At 34.1% G+C, this 23,361-nt stretch overlaps 1 protein-coding gene across 7 annotated transcripts in view; it reads right to left on the bottom strand.

Annotated features, from left to right (window-relative positions):
- DMD (dystrophin) overlaps positions 1-23,361 on the bottom strand; it is a 991,087-nt gene that overhangs the window by 597,743 nt on the left and 369,983 nt on the right. For 6 of the 7 annotated variants that reach the window (XM_018084043.3, XM_018084032.3, XM_018084034.3 and 3 more), the window contains 8 exons: positions 21,079-21,249; positions 13,762-13,941; positions 11,664-11,792; positions 9,910-10,080; positions 6,253-6,375; positions 4,654-4,791; positions 2,600-2,752; positions 1,491-1,673 (listed from right to left, as the gene is read on the bottom strand). In XM_018084043.3, coding sequence (XP_017939532.3) covers positions 1,491-1,673; positions 2,600-2,752; positions 4,654-4,791; positions 6,253-6,375; positions 9,910-10,080; positions 11,664-11,792; positions 13,762-13,941; positions 21,079-21,249 — 1,248 coding nt within the window. The remainder of the gene's footprint in view (positions 1-1,490; positions 1,674-2,599; positions 2,753-4,653; positions 4,792-6,252; positions 6,376-9,909; positions 10,081-11,663; positions 11,793-13,761; positions 13,942-21,078; positions 21,250-23,361) is intronic. The other variant, XM_018084038.3, reaches the window with a different exon arrangement.

The following is a 23,361-nucleotide window of genomic DNA, read 5'->3' as shown; positions in this document are numbered from 1 at the left end:
TGATCTGCTAGTAAAATTTTATAATGGATATATTCATCTCCTGTCATGGTAGGTGGTGGGTGACATAAAAAGTGCATTGCCAGCAAAATGTTTTTATATAAATCACATGCACAATCTGATCCCTTACTTACTTATCAAAGGAGCAAATATATTCATTATAAAAAAAAGTCAACTCATTTACAAGACAAAGTGAAGCTTGCTCTAGCTCCATGTCAATATAAACAATTTGCACCTGATTACATCCATCAAGTTTAATATAAACCATAGTAATCTGAAGAGTGTAATCAGATGGAACAAGATTTAATAACATACAAACCAAAGTTAATGTTTCTCTGATTGTTTCCATCAACTGCATAACTGTCCAAAGTATTAGTTTTACATATACATTATTTAATATTAGAAAAGTTAAAAATACACAATATAATACATTATATAGAGGAATATATTTCTCAAAAGGTTATACATAATGCTGATTTTTAGAACTTTTTTCATTTTTTAAAGCATACTTTATATCAATTAAAAGTAACACTTCATATATTTAAAATTTCATTATCCTGTCAGTATGTTTTCTCTGCAATCTAGGTGCATTTAAAAATAAATAAATAAAATTGTATTTTGATGAAACACCCTTTATCCACTAGCACCTTAAGATTACAGAAGAGCACATAAAGCAACAAATTCCTTGAGAGCAGGTCTCATCTTTCTTCATAAAGCCCAGAAGACAATAAGCAGAGTAGTAGGAATAGCAAGGCAAAACCTTATAAGTGCAAAAGCGACCTCTGGTAACCTTCTAAATGGGTAACACTGAATACATATTTTGATCATAAATCTGGAATAGTGAAAATTTCCCTTTTATTTATCCAGTTACTGCAGTATTTATAAACAAGTAAGAATAATTACATTTTATATACAACTAAACAAAATCAGAAGACATGAAGATGGTTCATAAAATTATGTTTTCAACCTGTCAAATTTAAAGGTACACTTTCTTACAAAAACTTTTTTGAGAATTCAAGCATTCGAAGAAGAGGCCATGTATATATAGTGTCATAAAAAATTTTCAAGTCACTTCCTAAAGTGAGTATAACACGTTATGGACAAATAAAAAAAACAATTAAAATTGGCATGAGATGGGTAGTTTGGAAAAGACAATTTTTGTGTTTTACATGTTCAGTGAACCAAATAGATGCATGGTAAACTAATGTTTCTAAACTGATAAATGTTATGGAAAAATAATGAGGCAACAGAAATAAACACAAATTTTTCATTGCTGAGTTTTTTCTTATTAACTGATATAACTTAAGGGTAATTTTAAGACAAAAGCAGAGCACTATTGTATTGGAGTATATAAAGATTCCCCCACTTGCAGACAATAGGGTTTTTCTTATTAATATCTGAAGAGTTGACAGTGACCCTGAAGCTCTCACTGTTAGTAGGATGCTGTTAGTAGTAGCAGTTGCAAACATATGGGTTTGCCAGTAACAACTCACAATTTGTGCATAGTTGAGTCTTCGAAACTGAGCAAATTTGCTCTCAAAATCTTGCCAGCGCTTGCTGAGCTGTATCAGGGTTGGCTCCACTGCTTTTGCAGCCCCATCCTTAGACAAGCGTTCAGCCTGCCTGTGCACCGCATTCAGATCTTCCTTCTTCTTCTCCAATTCTCCACCAATCTCCTAGTGAGCAAAACCAATACAGGGCCCAGGACAGTTAGCTAACTAGATCAATCAACTTGAAATTAGCAAAATACTTCTGTCAGAAAATCCATTTCCATTTTATTGTTACAATTAAAATTTACAGCTATTTCATATCTTATTTTACATTTAAACAAAACAAAGATAATTGAAATTGAAGAACCTTCTTGGAGATGGGCTGTAGAGATACTAACTGCTAGTATTCTCTGAAACTGTTAGCAAAGGCCAACAGTTTCCACATTCAGATTCTTGCTAGTACACTGGGATGGGCAGTTGGAGAAATTATTTTCTCAATAAGGGTCAGGATATTCAGGACAAATATTGTTCGAACAGCTCACAAATATATTATTAGACTCTTTAATGTATTAGTGAACTCCTATTTTACTCTGTGGGAAACTCAACAGAGAATGAAGCAAAGAAAGACGATGTAAAATAAACCAGGAAAATCTTTGACAGTATGTAAATAAATCTATAGACTTTGACAGTGACATATGAGTATGCTCTGATGAAAATGAATGTGCTAACATGTGATAGAGGTCATCCATATATCGGTAAGTCATTTGTTCATCTGGAACAAAGATACACAAAATCAATTACAATTTTTACTAGAAAACATTTGATGCTTCTTAATACATTGCACACTTTTTGTATTACTGATAAAACATTATATTTAGTGTGTTTCAAATTATTTATATAACATTCTGTATAACAAACAAATACAAAATATAGTACAACAAAGAAATGTCAGTTTGAACACAGATAATTAGGGTTCATTTTACTATAAATAGAAATAAGAAGAAAACTGTTAATTTTCTATATCTATATTATTATTTGTTGCATTTGCTGTCTGTTGAACTGACAAACTATCACTCAAAATATCTACCATTGTCAACCCAAAACAACATTACCTTTAGCTTCTGCTCATCTTTCTGGTCTGGTAGACCGGCTAACTTTTTCTCAATGTCATCCAGCCATGTCATTAGGTCATCAGCCTGCCTCTTGTACTGATACCATTGATGAGAAATCTCTAAAGCCTTTTTTCTTCTTTGAGATCTCAAGTCCTGTTCACAGTGCAGACATTATTAGAATACGAATTAAAGGCTTATAAAATATGAATTGGCGTGTGTGAACACTGTAGGGAAGAAAGTGTACAAGGCCACTATTTTTTTAATTAAATGTTGATATTTAAAGCAAGTATATGAGTAATTGAACAATTTTCATCAGTTCAACAATTTTTGGTTTGTTTGTTTTAAAGGAAGTTACCTAATTCAGTTTTGTTCACATGTTGAATAAACCACTGAGACAATCATCAATATTCATAGAAGTTAAGACTCTTACATAAATGTCAATATTTTATATAAAACACTTGTGCTCAGAATACTTACTGGACAGATGGAAACACAGCCCACTTAGTATCTAGCCAAAAGTGGGGCTTCTGTATTTTGCGGTCTCCTGTGAATTTCTAGCCTGCATGAAACTCTGTAGCTATTCAAATGAAAGTCATTGCAATGTAGAAATGTATGCAAAGACAAGTTTCCTTCTTCTAAATTAAATACCATGTATATAATAAATGTCTTGTGTTTATAACTCCACTTTAAAAGGTATTAAAATTTCTCTTTAGCAGGAAGGTAAAGAATGTATGATTTTTCCCCCATAAATGTTGTTAAACATATATGTGCTTCAGCTGCTTAACTTTGCTTGCAGAGAACTGAGAGAATATTTTAATTACTATAACTTTTTATTAAGAAGTAAATTTAAAAATTCCTGGTACATTTTATATAAAAACACTCAGATTTTGCCTCAACAATTGTTGAATTTTGTTTGACAAGGGTGAATGCCTTAACTGAGTCACCCAAAGGAAAATCTATCACTCTCTTCCATAAAACAGCCAGCAAGGATCTGGTCAATAGCATAGGGCTAGAAATATTGTTCTTGTTTCTCCAACATAAAAGTTATGAATTGCTTCCATTTAGCTTGGAACAGTTGAAGATACACCTAATAGATTTCCAGGCTCTTTTAAATATGGACAAAACAATAGTACATTCCAGCTATCCTTCTCCTGAATTCACACAGATCTGCAAAATTTTAAGGATTGGAATGAAATCCACAGGAAAGGAAAGAGGCTGCTTAAAAGTAAGTAATAATAAGATGTAAACATGCCATGTTCCCCAAACCAAGGACAACTTAATCAAAATTATCAAAAGAAATTAAAATTCTACTTGCTGATGAGATAAAAATTCTTCTATAGTAGCCAGAGCCTACAGCTCCAGGTAAGTGACCAAGGTGACTCTACAACTGTAAGATTCTATCTTTCCTCACTTTTATTTTTCCATGGAAAGACAACACTTTCAATTACACGTATTAGCTGGCCCAAATAGGTCTCACCATGTGTTTTTCTAAGAACAACACCATACAGTTATACCTCCAGGATTGTGGTAACACAGAATTTTCATATGCAGTTTTGGTTTCCAGCCTCCTTAGCTGCTCAGTCTATTGGTACTACCACCCCCCCTGCTCTAGAGTGGCTGGAGCCATCCTTGTAACTGAAGAATGCAGTGTGTAAATATTTTACTAAAGGAGAAACCGACTCATTCATGGCCAGAAGTATGTTATGCAACTGAGAATATAAGTTTGTGAAAACTGATTCAGTCTTGACTGCTGTTGGAGAAATATAAAACACACATCACATATTAAAAAAGGGATTATCAAAGCAATCATTGTTGTCCAAGTGGCAATCACACAATTGTAATACTGTGGATAAGACAGTACTTCTTAAGATGGAGATCGTAAAATGCCTTTTGCAAGGCATCAAGAGAACAGCATAAGAAAATACATCTGTAGCCAAATAGTTTCAGGTTACTCATCTCTAAATAGTAATGAAGACTCATTTAACAAAACAGTGCCCTGAAATGAAGACAAAAATGGTTTTAGTAGCATGTGCTTATAATTGTAGCTCCTATACCTTGAGGGCATTATGTTTAGTCCGCAACAGCTGTTGTTTTGTCTTTATTTCCTCACGTTTTCTCTCATCTGTGACTCCCTTTTGAAGCCTGTCGCCCCTTTGCAGCAATTCTTTCACTGTGCTCTCATCCTCTTCACTCTGAGTTTAAAAAAACCCACAAAATAACGTGCATCTTAATCTAATTATTACTTAACTAAGAGATACAGACATACAAAAATATCTTTCCTCTGCTAAAGTAGGCATGTAACAGCTACTTGCAGTTCTGTATTGAAGACTGAGTAACTTACACTTGCTTTCTACAACACATGTAGCCACTTGAAGGATAAAAGTAAGACAGCACTGAAAACCCACACCTTTGATGTTAGACTTTATGTAACATCCAGGACAACAGGATGAAAACATTAAAGGCCAAAAGGTGAAATATATTTTACTTTAAAGCAAAAAGAATAGATATATCCAAAATATTCCAAATTACTGTCAGCAGTGATTGAAAGTGCCAGTACAGCAGGAGACCATGCAATTCCTGACCATTCCATGTATCATCACTTTGCAAACCAGCTATTCTGGAAGGAAAAATGGTATCGTTAAATATTTTTTATGCAGAAGCTGAATCTGTGCCACCCAGTGGGGGTGTCTTGTACCACAGTGAACATTTGGATGTAAAGAAAGGGAACCAAATATGCTCAAGCAGTGGAAATTGCCCCTTCAAACTTGATTCACTTAGAATTTACCACTGCAGTACATGCTGCCTTAACTGTTATTTTTCCTGCATAAATGAAAAAAAGTCCTGTAAAGATTCCTTCCAGTACTGACATAAAATAGACATTTTTGAGGACTTCCTTAGAAGGGAAATAATATTGAGTCTTTACATTTGTTAGAAACAAATATATATTTGATCTTTCTGAGGATTCATGAAGAGCAGGTTTTAAAGATGAATCTCCATTATTGCACAGCCAAGAAATGTTATCTCTCTGAAAATCACTTTGGAGAAAACATACCACAATGGCAATAATAGCAAAAACCAGCAGTATTTAACTTCTCTTTTCTCTTTTTTCCCCCCTAATATACATAAATGATTTTACTCCTTGCAGTCAGCAAACGTGAGTAATAAAGCTTACGACAGACAAAAAAACTATTTAAATTGCATGTTATAAGAAGATTGGTTAAGAACAAATTAGCAAGTGACATTCTTTTTGATTAGCATTTATTTTTAGTGAATGTATTCTTTTACTACATTGCCCATTTAGATACATCGTTCTGACTTTCCTTGGTCTTCATGCTGCTGCAGAGGTTTTAATATTCATTGCCTATTCTCTAATACTGCTGGTACTATATACAACCCGTAGATAATATTCTTGGTCTGTTTAGTGTTTTCATAAGGATCAAATTTTTTTTTTCTGATAAACTAGAAATTAAGTTAGCACTAAAAATTTTAGTTAATGCTAATTTGGGACTTTTGATTTTATAATATATTAACACAGTAAAATTTTGCCCAAGTTATATCTACAGATCCTAACACAAATATGGGTTTCTAATTTTAACTCGGGTTTCTTCATCTCCATGTCTAGTTTGCTCAGACTTCCATTTCAGCCAAATTACCATATCTTTATTGAAGTCCTCCTCTTTCAGATTCACTCCCTGCTGAATTTCAACCTCCAGTGGTTCAAGCATTTTTTGTATATCGAAGTCAAATTGCTCCAATTCCTTCACAGGAATGAAGGGCTAAAATGGGAGAAATACAAAGATTTTTTATTTAAAGCACACAATAATTTTATAAGAGACATAAATGAAAAGAGACATCTGTTCTATCCCCTATTGCTAAAATAATGGTAGACTTTCCATCACACTGAAAAATATCTACACCATACAACTCAAAGTACCCAAAGATACAAATAAAGATAGGAATAGATGTAGGATTTTCATGCAAGTAAACAAAAGAATTTTATGGTGAGTGAAAATGAAAAGAGAAAAAAAAAAAGATAGTTTCCAATGTGTGTGTAAGAAAAGGTACAAATAAACAGTGTAATATAAAAATTTGTCTAAAAAAAAAAGATGTTTACACTATTTGGTTAAGTCTGGTTTGTCAGAAATTATTCATACAACAACAAGCAATACATTCAGATGAAAAAACCCTACTATTACCAATCGAGAAAATTTTAATGATACTCTGGTTCAGTTTTGAAATTATTGCTCTCTCACAAAAAACAGGGAAAGTGTCAGGTAAATTATACAAAACAAAGGACAAAATCTCTGTGTAAAATATTCCTCTAATAATATTATATAACATATTGAAAAAAAAACAACAAAACTTCAGTAAAAGAGCTTCTGTTTCAAAAAGTCTCAACAAAAATTCTGGACCAAACAACTGTCAACCAAACAAAATAGACTCAATTGCTCCAAAATAAGTCACAGTAAAATTAAGGTACTTTAGCTTTGTATTCAGCTTTAAACTCTCAAACAAGAGACTTGACACATTAACAATAATACACCACCCTTTGTTGATCTGATACATGAGTGCCTGTGAATAGTTTAATGTACAATATACAATATATTTATTAAGTGCATTGCAAAGGATCAACAGAAAAAGCTTTCTTCTTTCAAAGCTTCAAATGCAAGAACAAGAAAAAAATCTCAACAGTTTTTGCATAATATTTAGATTTAAAGGTAATTAATACTTTATAACATTATAGGAACTCTTGGACATACACTTGTCACCCTGTTAAAGACATAAGCACATTATATTCTAACCAGCTCTCTTTCACTCTTCCCTCCAGTATAATTAGTTGTTATTATTATATGCAAAAACTTGTAATGAAGATGGTAACAATCAAAATTAAACAGATAAAAGAAGAGAGACTGGATGTCAACTGAAATTTGTTCTCAGTTGTTCAGAGATGACCTGGAAGAATCAGGGTAGAAAAGTTTTAATTGTATTTAGTTGATTATTTTAATGACACAGATTTTGCACTCACAAACATTAATGAAAATATAATAATGTACAATATTTATAGAGAATAATCCTGTGTTCACAAATTTTCATCAAGAAGCTCAAAATTGCACTCAGCAAGCACTTCAACTGAGGTAGAAATAATAGCATACTACACAGTAATTTCTTCTCAAACACTCTGAAGCATATTTTCTAAAGTACTTAAATCTCATTAAAAGACAAACCAACTAATAAAACTGGAATATAAGTTTTATAATCTATAAAAAAGGTTAAAAATATTGATGAAAAGGAGAGCGGAAAGAAAAATATTAAATTAAATTCCAATAACTGAATGAGGTTCAAAGACTACTTGAAAATGTTAAGTCTAATTTCAGTACACTATGAACATTTTGTTAATTCAGGACACGACCATTACATACTACCATTTACTAATTTAGTAGATAATTTCTTATTTTCTTCACCGTTGTTCTGAGAATTGTATCTGGAAAAAATATAGCTAATATGAAAACAGATGAGAAATTATTGAAAATAGGTTATGAGAGCTTTCAATCTTCTTGAATGAATGTCTTAATCTTTCACCACGTGAATAATTTTTACCTGGATATGGGGAAAAAAAAGTAATCCACTTAGGAAGTATAATATCACCATATATTAATAACTTTTCAGCTCATGAAGCTGAATTGAAGACTAAGGGAAGTGCAATTACCTACATTACACAATGGACAAAATAAGGCACCCAGCAATTTGGTCCTTTATCCAAATGCAAGTCAGTAGAACTGTCAATAATTCAGACAAGTGTTTTTCTCTCCATCTGATGCAATGCTGATTATTATAGGTGTCCTTTGGGAATCACATTCTAGTTGTCCATTCCCCAAAGGCCCCCTGGAAAAGTTCCCCTAAATTCTAATTTAACATTGTAATTGTGTGCTGATGTAACTCCTCTCATCTTGCCAGGTACAAGCTTACTGCGGTACTGCCATTCCTGCTCATCTTGCCTCTACAATCATAAACGGAAGAACACCCGAAAGAGAAGGTTGCCAGGTGAAAGACATTTGCAGGCTGTGTTCTGAAGACACTTCATCTTGATAAGCACTTTTTTTCCTTCTCCAAGTGAGCCCACAACTTGCAATGCAAACCGCAGACCCACAATACGCCACTTACAGGCAGTCTCATTTTTCCCTAATACAAGTAATAATTTCACAGGACCCTATCAAAGGCTGCATCAGCTCTGTATGCTTACAACATCATGGAAGTGCAAAGTAAAACTGAGACAGAAATCCAGACTGCAGACAGCAGATGTTCAGAGCAAAAACATCAAACAACACAGTTGTTTGGGCTTTTTGCCAAGATGTCCTCAGTCTACAGTTTGTACTTAAGAAGTAGGTGAGAAGCACACTGGAATGGCTGAAATACTACTGATAGCCATTAGGGGAAAAAAAAATTACCTTTATTCAGAGCACAGATTATTTGTTTTTCTTTCAGAAATGAAACCTAAATAAACCCAAATATCCACAAAGATGTGCTGGTTAGGCAGGGTATTGAGCACTGCATAGTCCCCAAACAACTCATGAAAACCATGTCTCTTCACTTATGCTTTTTGCAAAGCTTATTTCCTGCTTTGCCATGGATCCTCTGTGCATTTATTTCCAGTGTTATTACAGTAATCAGTAAAAATACTTTAGATCAGGATCCATGCATTCCCATTATCCTATATACCAACCTGCATGGCTGTCAAATAGCTCTGCACAATAAAGGCAGCAAATATAATAGAGAAAGTAGGTGTCTTATGTCCTTCCTCATTCCAATTCAGAAGTCACACTCAGATGGTTAAAAACTACCTAATCCATACTGAATTCAGATTCAGTAATCAAATTAGTTGTGCAAATGAGTAGTTGAAGTATCATTGATATAAGCTCTACTTATTTCTGTCTCAAACCTTTGTGAATCATAGACTCAGGAAAAGACTGAGTGCATTTAATGAAAAATTAGCTCTCAAAACCCAATCTATATATATAAAATGGCTACTCATACTTTGAGAAGTTAAAGAATCTTACTAATTCTCAGATGTTCACTTTTTGTAAGTTAATGAAATAATCATTGTTACATTCATACAAAGTCAGTGAATACTTCTAATTGTGAAACCCCAAATATTCACACTTTGGAAAAAAATATATTGTTAGGCTCTATGTTGTTTTCCTTTAAAAGCTTAATTTTTGGAAAAACTGCAGCCCACTACGTAGTTGCAATTGCGCACCCTGTATAAATGACATTTTTTTAATGCATCTCCTTATGGAAGCAAGTCCTCCTACCTTTACACTTTTAATTCTCTGCGATACAGTTGCAAATCGCTGGTTGAGCTCTGACAGTTTAGGCTCTATTACTTTCCTGCAGTGATCCCCACGGTTTGTCATCAAGTGCATCGCCTGGTCACGCACAGAGTCCACCTTTGGGTGAATGTCATTCAGCTCAGCCTTTAAGCGCTACAGTCCGTGAGCAAGAGACAGGGCTTGAAGTTAGTAATAAATGCAAAGAGAGAGAAAGAGAGAGAGAGAGAAAGTGTGCAAAGGAATAGGGAGCAAAACCACAAAGCAAATTCAGATAATTATGCATGAGTGTGTAAATCCATTAGAAATACATTAGACAACATTCCCACTCATGTCCCTCAAATTTACAGGAGGAACGTATCTACGTGTCTGTTTTAATATTTCCTAAAGGAAATTAATGGTAATCATTATTTCCAGGCAGATTCTTATCTGCAATAATATTGCACCATATTTCAGAATACACTAAATTATTCTGTGTTCCTAAAGCTAGAAAGAGCTGCTAATTCATGTATTATGGAACTGGATATATGGTCGTTGCTCTCATTACCGTTCATGGACATAGTTCAGGCAGGTAAAAATGACCAGCTGAAAAACTCATAATTTTTTCCATAAGTCTACTACAAAAAAAAGAAAAAAGAGGGCAAAAATTTTTTATCCTCTGCAATAGTAATCTTAATAGTAGATCCCAGGATGAGCAGATGTAAAAAAAGGATAGCAAGGCATTCAGGAATCATGAACACAGTGGGCATTGAGAATTACATTTAATTGTCTGCATGAAATGCCTTTGTGCAATACAAACATATACACCAGTACTGATGTCAAAGACAATTTTACTTTGTATCTGATGGTAGAAAAATTGTTCATTCAACTACAAAAAGCCAGTCCCGTAATCCTGCTGAGATCAATGAGGCATTGATTTATACTCTGCCTTGGAATTTGTAAAGTTTTGCTTTAGTAAATGGCATCATTATGTTAGTGTCAGCAATACAATTCTGATTTTGATTTGCAAACTGTTCCTCAGATAGTATATCCTGACCATGGAGTTCAATACAAAGCAAATTTTCACACTGGTTTCAGAAGAAAAAAAATGTCCATATAGATAATAATTTAAAATTGTTCATAAAGAAGGTATTTTAAATGAGATACTTTAAAATTCACATACATATTGCAGGCTAATTTTTCATCATTTGTCCAAAAGATGCAAGCAGTCAATTAAAACCTTCTGAGCAATACTAATACTAACCCATGCTTATACAGCTAGTTCACCATATAACACTCTTGTCTGTGGTGCTGGTCCAGCATCAATGTAAACAGTGTTTATAGAATTAAAACAATCATAGACAGAGATACCATAGATATTGGAAAAGTATCACAGAAAAACGGAAATACAATTAAAAATGAAAGGTACAGAAAAGAAGAAAAAAGGATTTTGTTCAACCAGAACAAAACTTTGTGTTTAAGGCGTATTTTCCAGCAGACATATGTTTAATAAGCTGCTGTTCTACTCACCAGGAAGTCTCCAAGACTTATAATAACAATCTGGTTTTATTTCTGCAGGGATTTAACTTTGGTAATACAGAGAAAATTTATTAAGTAATCTACAAGCTGCCAGAGGGTAGCTTTATCACAGAAAAAAAAAGAATTTTAATCAATTTGTGATACCTTTCAATCTATGCTAGTTTTGACATAATCCTTTTTAGAATAAAATTAATGCTTTCCAGAAAATCACATTTTTTTACCTTAAGAATTTCCTCTTTTTGCTGGGGTTTTTGTTTATCAGATTCATCCAACAATATTTCAGCACGATACATCCAAGTTGTGACATTAGCTAAGTTCTGATCAAAAGCCTCCATGTGCTTTTGATATTCCTGTATGTGGAAAAGGTAAATACTGCATACAAAAAATGTAATCAGAACTGAAATAGTAGCTGTAATTATACCAATTGTGGCAAACAGGCACACATTATGATATTATGAAAACTTGTTTATTTTACACAATAACTGCTTGTTCTGTGAAGGATAGAATCTGTTGTTTGTTTGCTTCACTTTATATGTGAAGTCTCTTTAAAAAGACATTCTAGGAGTGAGAGAGAAGATTCCAAAGTGACAGGCAGGAGGACAATAAATTCACAGCAAGATGCCAGTGTCTGCAGCTCAGCGGGGCTGCTGAGAGGAACAGGAAGCTGTTAGCCAGACCTACTGGAGGTGGAGAGAAGACTTTCCCAAGAATGAGGTACAGAACTCATTTTGGAAAGACAGTAAGTTGATTGAAACTCAGATGGCAACAAGGATGCACTCGCAAAGTCACAATCAAGAATGGTAGCTTTGTATCTAAACCTCTTATTTACATTTCATCTAACTTCTCTGCTTTGAGATTTTTTATCTTTTTTTAAAGCTCTTCTAGTTGATATTCTGACAAATCTTCATTTCTCTACTTAATTTAGAAGCTTTTTCTTTCTTGGTGACCTCACTACAATGTGGCCTGTGTATATCCCACACAATACATATGCACAACCACACACCTGAGATCAAAGGCGTTCAAAATAATTCTTTTGGCCTCCAAATGTATGTACTGGTTTTTTACACCGTAAAATCGGTAAAAAAATCCAGCTACCTCTCTTAGATCCTTTTATCATTGGTATTAGTAAATATTAACCACAGAATCCAAGCAGAGAGAGAAAGTACAGGAATACATAAATATATCAATCTATAAACTCCATTATATGCTTCTTATAATCAGTTCCATATTGAACCTGTACAACTGCATCGTACTGAATGAAATGCTTAAGTTTTCCAGATACGTTCACTAGTATACTGCATACAGCTGAGTAAACCCTGTAGTGATGTTGTATATCAACTGCAGAAACATTTGTGATGTAGCCATACATACTCTAGTGCAGCTCAAACACATCAAGCTCTGAAAAGTCACGATAAAGGTTAACAAACCCTTGAGAATCACTTCAGTTTCTCTGTGTTGAAACTGCATTCACATGCTCTGAGGAACAGAAATAGTATGCAAGATTTCCCAAAGCATTCTGTCAGCCCAATGGTTAAGACCCTTCTGTGTTTAAGGGTTCATCTCTTTATGACAGAATGAATTTTAACGTACAATAAAGTTATGTGACTATCAGTAGTTTGAAGCAGCTGGGGCTGAGGCTCCTGAATCTGTATTAAATGTGTATTAGGGATTTTACTTTCTACTAGGCTTAATCCAGTCCCATTAAGGAATTATCCCTATCTAAACATGCCCTAGAAAACTATCCAAAAAAGGATCATGCAGTTCTGAAAGACCAAATCATAGTCCTTTAGCACATCAGGTGTGCACCCTGAACAGAGCTTCTGATTTAGTTGCCTCTGAAATGAATCTAATTCACACACAGCAGACCTACCCTGCAACCAAACCCACTTGCAAGGGGAGACTTACTTCCCAACTGTGCTATTCCAAACAGAAATGCTAACGCAGCCAAAAGCAGCTGAAGTTGTTAACATCAATACCAAGACTTACTCAACTTATCTAACTGTTTCTTTCACTTGATTTATATTAGTCTTTGTCCTTGGGGAGAAACTGCATTTCATTTATTAGAAAAACAAAACCAAAGCAGTCTAAGAACTAGAGACTGACAGGAATGGGAATGACTAACAATCAAGATTCTACTCTGTAAACAAACCGGATTCTTAAAACAGGCACAATGTACTAAACAACAATAAGTATGATTGTCTGTGTACCTGTGTATTCAATAAGCACAGTCCAAGGCACCAGAAAAAGCCCTCCAATAAGTCTGGGCATGTACAATGGAACACAACATTCTCCCTGTGTGAACAGATGCATTTTCCTTACCAGTAACAGATTGAACCATTCCTCAGCACGTGAAGTTACCGCAATCCAGTTACTGTTCAGCAGGCTGAGTTTATCCTCCACCAGGCTTTCCTTTCCTTTCATCACTGTCTTCAAATTCTCTCCTAAATCACTGATGCTCTTAAGCTGGACTTGCCGTTTCTCAATCTCCTTCCGTGTTGCCTACATGAGCAGAATAAGAAATAAAAGTTCTGGAAATTAAAAATTATCCACACTAAGGATAATAAAATAAAACAGGCAGTAAGTACATACTAAAACACACAGTCTTGCTTCCTATAGGAAGAAAAAAAATGATTCTGTGAAGGGCAGTAAGTACAAAGCAAATTGTTTCTCTTGAGCTCCAATAAAACTGCAAATGTTCTTCACGTTCTCATGATCTTTTTTTATTAATAATTTAATTTTAAAAAGTGTGAATTATCTCTTATTTCAGTGTTAAAAATATAGTTTTAATACTTAATTATTGAAAATTAATACAAATTTTTATAATATTTATATAGAAATGCTTAAAGTTATTTCTCATATAGTAAAGTTGCATAGTTATTAAATAGCAAATAAAGCTTACATAATAAATGAGACAATAATACAGCACCACGATGACATCTCAAGACTTAAAAAACTCCATTGAAAGTGGTCTATTGAAATATTTTGTTATTTCAATATTTTTCAATTCAATCTTTTTCAGAAGAAACCACGTTCTTTTCTCCTGTTAAATTTCTTTCCTAATTGTAGAAATGCATATTTTCATTACATTCACTTAGGATTTCAATCTGCAAACTAAAATACTAAAGTAAGCTATTGTCTATAGCATTTCTCAGCTTGAATGACTAAAATACATATGCAGTGCTATAAAAACAGATTTCCAGCATCTCTTCCCACTATTATCTTAACTTATAAATCTAACTGATATGTAAGGTTACATAATTTACTTGTTATTCATGCCTCAATATTTGTTGTAACATGCAAGAAGTTTAACAAAAGGAGCAAATCCCCATGTACTTAGACATGTAAAAAAAGCAGAAGTTGAATACTAAATACTGAGAAGATACAGTGCAAAGTACAGCAGTCTTGCTGAATACTCAAGGAGAGGCATGAATTCCTTACACCTAATTTCACATATAACCAGTTTTAGAGAGAAATTTATCTGAGATCTTTGGCACCTGATAGCAATGACCCAGGTATATAAGACCTCTGCTTATAAAATAAAGCTACAGTTAGAAATGAAGTATTCCAGAATGAACATAAACAAAAGTTAGGAGAAAGGTAAGAAGCACCAGTCTCCAGAGACACTAATTTCTCACAGAAACTTGAATACAATAAAAAAACCCACCACTTCTAAACAAATAATTCTTCCATTTCAGGATCAATGCTGTTACTGCAGTAGAACTCCATCTTTATCACCTCCACATTATCACTTCTCTCACGGCCACACATCAGTATAATTTTGTTGGAAGTGTATTGTTAGTGAAAGTAGAATTTTCTTTTTATGATAAAGACAGTATAGAAATTATTCCTTTTGGTAGGATACAATCTTAAGTGTACCTCCAATTTATTTGGTGTATGTCATGCTCAAAGCAGCAGCTCATTTTCTGTGCTTACTAGAATTCATAATCTAAATATGTTTTGTTATTTCACAGAAAAGGTCTTAAACTTACATTTTATCTAAGTATGAGAAATTTTCTGCATTCTATCAATTTTCTCAAATATAGAGGAAATGTAATTGAGCCAAGACATGATTAATGAAAATTTTTAACTATATACTACATAATTACAGAATTTGAAAGGGGGAGTTTCAAATTTCAGCAGGTTTTTGTTAGGTTAAAGAAAAACATGCTCTCTCTAGTACTATTTCATCTGTTTCACAGCAGGTGCAGGATGTCATCATAAAAAAAGAATAACACAAGGAATATAATTTACCTCCAACTCAGGATAGAAAACTTTGATTAGCTTTATTACTTTTTCTAAACAATTTACTTCCATTTGGAAAAGAAACTTGAAAGCATATTTACTATGGGTTGTGGTTTCCTTTGTATTTTACATGTTATGAAAATGCAAACCAATCTTGAGCTATATAAATAGATGTTAATTCCAACTAGTAAACAGATGGTTTGAGTAATTAAATGTCTATTAAATAAAAAGACTACCCAAAAACCAGAGGTACTTACCCTATGTGTAAAAAAAAAAGTGTAACAGTGCTTTGACTGATCCCAGGAGTTATGTCTATCAAAGTAAAGAAATAATGCAAACCAAAGACAAGGTGCACCTCTGGGCAATATGAATTTTAACACTCCCGTGTAATTGCAAGTAAGGGATATGAGCTAAGTAAATCACACTTCCCCTCGGTGTCTTAAAAATCATTGTGGCCTTCAACACAACATCAAAGGGGAAAAGCCATCTTCCTCAATACTTCAGATCTCAGTTATTAAAAGTTTGAGTTACAACTGTTTGGGTTTTCTTACCTGACGGTTTTGGTTTACTGTGATGGTTTTATACCGCCCTTCCATCACAAGATACTAACTAAAAATTAATTATATTTGAAAATAGAAGCTACATAGAAATGGCTTTTTCTGAGGGTGTGGTGCAGAGGGCTTCTGAGCTATAATTTATAGTGATAAAACTACCATGCATGAAGTTGAACTGCTGATGTTTTTTTCAAACAAACCAGAATTGTAACTAAATGCAGATGATAATATTTTGATCCTGCTGGTCATTATTGTATGTAGATTAAAAAATTGAAAAATAATGAATGAGTGAAGAAAAGTTCTGTGTGCCTCTACACTGCTTATGTGCTCTGGATTACTTGTAAGTAAACTTTACAATTTGAGTCTTTCTAAAAGAAATTAGGTGGCTCAGCTCTCATAGGTGGGATTACAGAATTAATCAGAAGTTGACATTATGGTCCTCTCAGTGGTTGATAATACATATTTATTTGTTTATTCTCAGCACATCTTTTATTTTCATTGCATTTTGGCCAGTGACTATAAATCAGCTGACATGATTTTCAGTTTGTCTTCTTTTATGGAATTTACTGACAGGAAATATGTTGCTAAATGTAATTCTAAGTAGTTCAAGTCAACTTTTTACTCACTGGCATTATGCACCACATTAAAAAATCAGATTAAAGCATTGGCAGATTCATACTGCTGATAGTAGGGAGTGATACAGAATTTTCCTGGTAATACCATCTGCCATTTCCTTTTTAAGAACACGGTTTCCTGGCAATCTAATTCTTATCAGTCCGGTTCCTGATTAAAAGACAAATAAACCCTGCAGTAGTTAATGTCTTCAGTGATAAGTATGTTCACTAAATCAGACTTCTAATTATAAGCGGATTTCTAATATACAATGTTTAATGACTATCTTTCCACCCACATGTCATTTTTCTTATCTATTATAACAGAACTGAATTCAAATGGAAAGATTTAGCTTGTCTCTACAGAGCAGAAAGGCAGGATTTACAGTCTTCAGTATATTGCCCATCTCATTTCACATAACTCAGACAAGCTTTTTGTTCTATCCTTAGAAAAATTCAAGACAGGAACAAATAAGTGACACACTTCCCTTGATGTCCAGATTAATGCTATGTTTCATTAACATAATTTCTTACTTAAGATGGACATTTCTTTTTATTTCTAGGTGTTTATACCCTGAAGACAATGTTCACATGTATGATTTTTTTTTTTTATTCTAAACCATAATTATCTTTAGAACCATGTGTGCTCTTTTCTCCTTTGAGAAGTCTTGGGTGCTGAAAATGAATTAAAAATAAATGCACTAATACATATAATGCTTCCTCATGCTGTAAAGAAAAAATCTTATGAGCTCTCTGCTTATATATATTGACAGCAGCACACATCCAATTTTCAGTTCATTCACACTATTGAATTCTCATCTCTCCCTCTCCATTTTCCAACTCAGTTTTACTGCAGACTTTTCTCACAATGGGAATCTGTTGGGCTTAATTCATCTCCCAGTGCGTTTCATTAGACTGGTTACTGTCTTTGGCAGCCCACTTACCCGGAAAGTCCAAAGCCCAAAGCTGTGACATCAATCAGATACTGTGAGGATCTGGTTCTGGGACTAAATTATTGATGTATGATTTTGTGTGAAGCCTCAATGAAATCCACATAGGATTATCAGCATCGTACTTACTTATGAAGTCCTCATGAGAATTTTAAAGTGTCCAGGATAAAATGCAGCACTTTCTGCCTCCTAGTGGGAGTAGATTCTTTAGGAAAAAGTGTATTCCTCATGATTTCTGTAAATATTTACATTTGTAAGGCTAGGATTTGCCACTTATACTGTTGAATTGCTCAAAATTAAAAGTGTGCTTATATATATGTGAATCTTGGTTTACATTTCCTAAAAAAAAAAGAATAATGGAATACTGAAGGCCACTCATTACATACATACTTCAGCATGAGGCAGCTGCTCTCATCCAAAATTGTTTGTTTATGAATTGACTGAAGGTGAAGAAGCTGATGTCTGGTATGAAACTAGACTGCCGTGAAGGCTTTGGGCAGGATTTGAAGCCAAAATACCCTTTTTACCATTTTTTCCTGCAAAATTTTATGTATCAATTCCTTGTGAGAATTCACAAAACTCAATGGCATTCTTTAAGATTAGGAGGAGGAGTGGCTCCTGTTTGATATATTTTTTTCATGTTAATATTTCTTATTTTAATTAACTCTTGTTACCTTTTTGATTGTCTTTAGATAAAAATGTGTTGTACTTGTTGTCGTAAGCTTAAGACACAATAAAGACTTCCCACTGGGTAACTGCACTGATCATCAGGCTTTAGATTTCTAATTATGCAACTTCTGAAGCACTAAGTTTCATATCTAACAATTAAATTATATTAAGGACAAATCTTTCTTTTTAAACTACTGTGAAGCTATATACATCTGGATCAACTTTCCTGAATGTGCATACAGGAACATGCTGCGTGTATCTGTTTCAGTAGAACTGTACAGCATAGTTTAACAGCAGCAAAAATTATTTTTATTTTATTGACTGGGTAAATGTCCTGAATACCTAGCAGGGTACTTTGGGGACATTAAAGCAATATGATTTTCTAACCCATCTCTTAAAACTCTGACACTTGTGCCTTGTTATGGCTGTTAAGAGCGGCTGGAAAGCTGCACAGCCAAAAAGGACCCAGGGATGCTGTTTGATAATTGCTTCAACATGAGCCAGTGTGTGCCCAGGTGGCCAACGGTATCAACCATAATGTGGCCAGCAGGACCAGGGAAGTGATTTTCCCCCTGTACTCGGCACTGGTGAGGCTGCACCTCAAATCCTGTGTTCAGTTTTGGGCCCCTTACTACATGAAAGACATTGAGGTGATGGAGAGTGTCCAGAGAAAGGGCAGTGGAGCTGGTGAAGGGTCTGCAGAGTAAATCATATGAGGAGCGACTGACGGAGCTGAGGTTGTTTAGATCCCTAAAAAAGGAGGCTCAGGGGGGACCCAATTGCTCTCTATGACTACTTGAAAGGAGGTTGTAGAGAGATGGGAGTCAGACTCTTTTCCCAGGCAACGAGTGACAGGACAAGATGAAACGGCCTCAAGCTGTACCAGAGGAAGTTCAGGCTGAACATTAGGAAGAATTTCTTCATTGAAAGGGTAGCTACACATTGGAATGGGATGCCCAGGGAAGTGGTGGTGTCACCATCCCTGGAAGTGTTCAAGAAACAACTGGACATGGCACTTGGTGCTGTGGTTTAGTTGTAGTGATGGTGTTTGGCCAAAGGCTGGACTCAATGATTTCAGGGGTCTTTTCCAGCCTTAATGATTCTGTGATTGTAAGATCACAATATCAACCAAAAGTGTTGAGAAGAACTGCAAAACCTTTACTGTAGGAAAAGTTGCAAGTGAAAATGAGAAAACATCAGGCACAGGAGGAGAGAACAATGGGGTTTCTAGGTATTTAGGGTTTGATTTGAAAGTAAAAGTAGCAGTAGTCAAAACAGTAATTTTAAGTTAATAGGAGCAAAATTTGATATTTTTGGATATCACTTTTAAAATACTGTCTTTCTTAGAGACTGATGACCAAAATAACCCCCAATTCCAAACCTCACAGAACACTTGTAGACTGCCTTTTTCTAATTGTTGTTATTGTTATTATTCTACTGTTGTTATTAGTTTGTAAATCATCAGTGCATTTTAAGGCTAAAACCACTTTATCAAGCCTAGAAGCTTGAAAGGGGCAGTTAAGAGTCTGAAAAACAAACAAACAAACAAACAAACAAACAAACAAACAAAAAACCTCCCAAAGAAACCCAAATCACAAACCACATTTTATTCAAGTGCTTTTAATCTGCACTGTCTTTCAAAAAAATAGTAAGGTTGCATGTGTATTATTCATGACTATTTCTATAAGGCCTAGTAAAACTAGTAAAATGTTCAAAGGATTCTTATTATTAAACAAAGCACAAGTGGCAATTTTTTTGGCACAAAACCCCAACACTGTTTAAGGGGATTTTGGTTGTTCTTTTTGAAATTATATAGGAACATTTGTTCAAAATGCTGCTGGCTGCAAACAATTATTTGAAATTTTGAAGCCTTGGAACATGCTGAACATAGTTTGCTCTAAAATGCAGATTTTGGTATGTGTGAACAATGATGATTTGTTTTGTTTATGTTCTCAGATTGGATTTTTATTACATCAACAGATCAGCTAGTGTTGAGTCTTAAAATCACACAGAGATACTCTGTTTTATATAGAACTCTCACATTCCTCAGTGTTTCTGTAAGACGTTTATCTAAACTGTGATTTTGAAGAAAGTTTTGAGTTAGACTTTGAGTTTTAACCTAAAATATGAGTTTGAGGTGAAGTCTCATGGAAGTAGGACGCTCCCAGAATGAAAACAAATGAGCTACAAATCTAAAAGAGTAAGAAAACAAATATCCTGGCTGCTATCTGAAAATGTGAAATATATAATGTTCTGGCATCCTTAATCTTTCATCTACCATTTAATACTTTTCTAATTATGAGAAGAATGGGGTAAGAAAGGGATCTCTATTTAGACTGATACTGGGTGAGCAATTTATAGTACTCTAAAAAATTAAATTCCAATTTTAAATTCATCTCAGTAAAGACTCCTGCAATATGAAGATGAATTGTGCTATTGATATCTGCAAAGACAAGATAAAGTTTTCTGAGCACTAATACTAGGGTGAGATAGTGCCACAACACTTACAAAGTTCCACTAATTAAAATGCCAGAATTTTTAATTATTTTTCTTTATCAAGAAAGAAATCTATCTTTCTGTAATATGCAGATGTGTGTGTTACATTGTTACCTTGCCCCAGGCAATTTCAGCATCCAAATTGCTCGGCATCCCCTGCGCAGCCGATCTCTTTGTCAATTCTGCGTCTGTCGCTGCGAGCCATTCTGTCAGAGAATTAATTTCTTTTCGTAGTTTCCGGGACAATTTCAAGCATTTCTCCAACTCTTGCTTTTTTTCTGTCACCTGCAGAAAGAAAACTTGTGGTTATTAACCCTCTAGTGAAAGAGGCTTAATGATTTTTATACATCATTTTTCGTATGTCACTTTTCTATAAAAACCAAACTTGCAATTTCACAAGATGCACTTATAATACAGTTGGGTCTTGCCTTAGTTCTCTCAATATCAGTAGTTTTGCTGCTAGAATGTAAAACATCTACAATAAAATTATGTGCATAAATACCCACGGAGTTTGAACTAGCAGCAGACCTCTGAAAACCTCCTCCTCTGTTTTGATATCATGCAGAGCAAATTAATTTGGAATAACTGAACTATCAGGCTTTCCTTAAGACACAAAATAGATGTCAAAACCTTTCAGAGTATATTTTAATATAGGTGGTGATATAGGGATAGGGATTCCTCAAGGTGTTTTTCTGTGTAGCATACCTACAAAGAAAGGAAAAATACCAGTCAAAGAAACCCTCAAATCTGACACAGAAGTCACCAAATAGTGTCAAACTAAGGCAGAGTTAACTTTAAGTTTTTCATTTTCTGAATGTTTTGGATGTGAAGTACTATGACCAACCCCTGCTTTATTTGTAAAGTTCTTTTAAGGATGTTATATGGTACCTAGAAGAAAGGCTGAGTATTTATGTTGTCTCGATTGTCTTATATTGAATTTTGGTGTGACCTGGAAGAATAGGGAAAATACAATCTTTCCTTCAAGCCCCTAAGAATCTTCAGGGAGAGAGAGAAAAAGTTCCACATAACTAGTAGAAAAGGTAGAAGAGTAAATAAAGAGATCTCTGATGGGAAACTACACCATAATAGACATTAGGCAACTAGTAGTCAGAAAATACAAATTAATAAATCATGTTGTGATGAAGTTTAAAAAAGCCCAATCAGACTAAGAGGATTAAAAGTGTCCCATAGATCACTAACATTTTAAAGAAATTACTAATTCCCTTGCATGTCAACTAGCAATCAAGTAAGACTGTAGCCACTGATTTGTATTTCAGTATTTTTAAACAGAAAAAAAAATCCACAGTGGTTTTAGGTATTCAAAACTGATTTCAGTACCTACTAAAGCTATTTTGGATTTGGTCACTGAGAACAAGTAGTGGTACAATGATCACATGGATTCTTAATTCGACTGCCAAGGAGAATTTGAGGTTTTAAAATGTAATAGGATGTTACAAGGTTAGGTACATGGCTTTTGCTATCCCTGAGTAAAGAGATGAGATTTGCCCAGGGAATAAGCCATAAAGTGTTCCTTATAATTTATTATCCCATTGTAGAGGCTTACTACTAAAATCTCAGAATATTTCTTCTTCACTGAATAGTGCTTTCTTGCATGCCAAATTTATTAAATGAGACCACAGAACTTACAGTCAGGCAAAGAAGTAAATCCCTGGGAAAGGCCATAAAACTCAGCTTTCTAGAGCCATGAATGCACATGTTTTTCACCTCTTCTTCTGAAGAGTCATAATAGTAATTTTAAATATCTATTTGCAGGTACTTAGCAGCAATACAATGCAAAGTGCATTAAGGGTAACTGCCTGTCTAAGAATTCTAAACACATGGTATATTATAGAATGCAGTTACTGATACATGTCAAACAGAGAGAGAATGTTTGTGTTGCTATATATATCTAAAATCTCTAAATTTATTACATAAACAATACTACAATATTTCCATATATATTGTATATATCCAGAGGTTACTGATCAATCAGTTTGTTAGTACTTCAAATGTAAAGATGTATTTTCTAAATAAAAATAGGAAACAGTGCCCTCTAAAGGCTTTCTGGGTCATAAAATATTATTAAGAGGTACTTTTATATAAGAGGGGACCTCTTGAAGCAGTAGTTATGAAATCACAGAAGTGAGTCTGTGCTTGAAGACGTGTTTTCCCCTCAGACATACATTTCAGTCCTGGACTTACTATTACTTATAACTATTATTAGTTTTCTTTTATAAAAACTTTTTCTCAATGCAATCAATTAAGGCTGATAATGGCTAACCAATTCTTTTATTTCTTTATCTCTGGGCTTCCGTGACTTTCTCTAAAACTGTTAATTACCATGTTATGTAAAAGTAAATGTGGGAAATTACACCTAGGACAACAGAGCTAAACACA

This window comes from Manacus vitellinus, unplaced genomic scaffold (genome assembly GCF_001715985.3).
Source record: "Manacus vitellinus isolate BGI_N305 unplaced genomic scaffold, ASM171598v3 scaffold_7_pilon, whole genome shotgun sequence".
NCBI lineage: Eukaryota > Metazoa > Chordata > Aves > Passeriformes > Pipridae > Manacus > Manacus vitellinus.
Note: the sequence above shows the minus strand (reverse complement) of the source record. Positions and strands in the feature narration are given on the sequence as shown.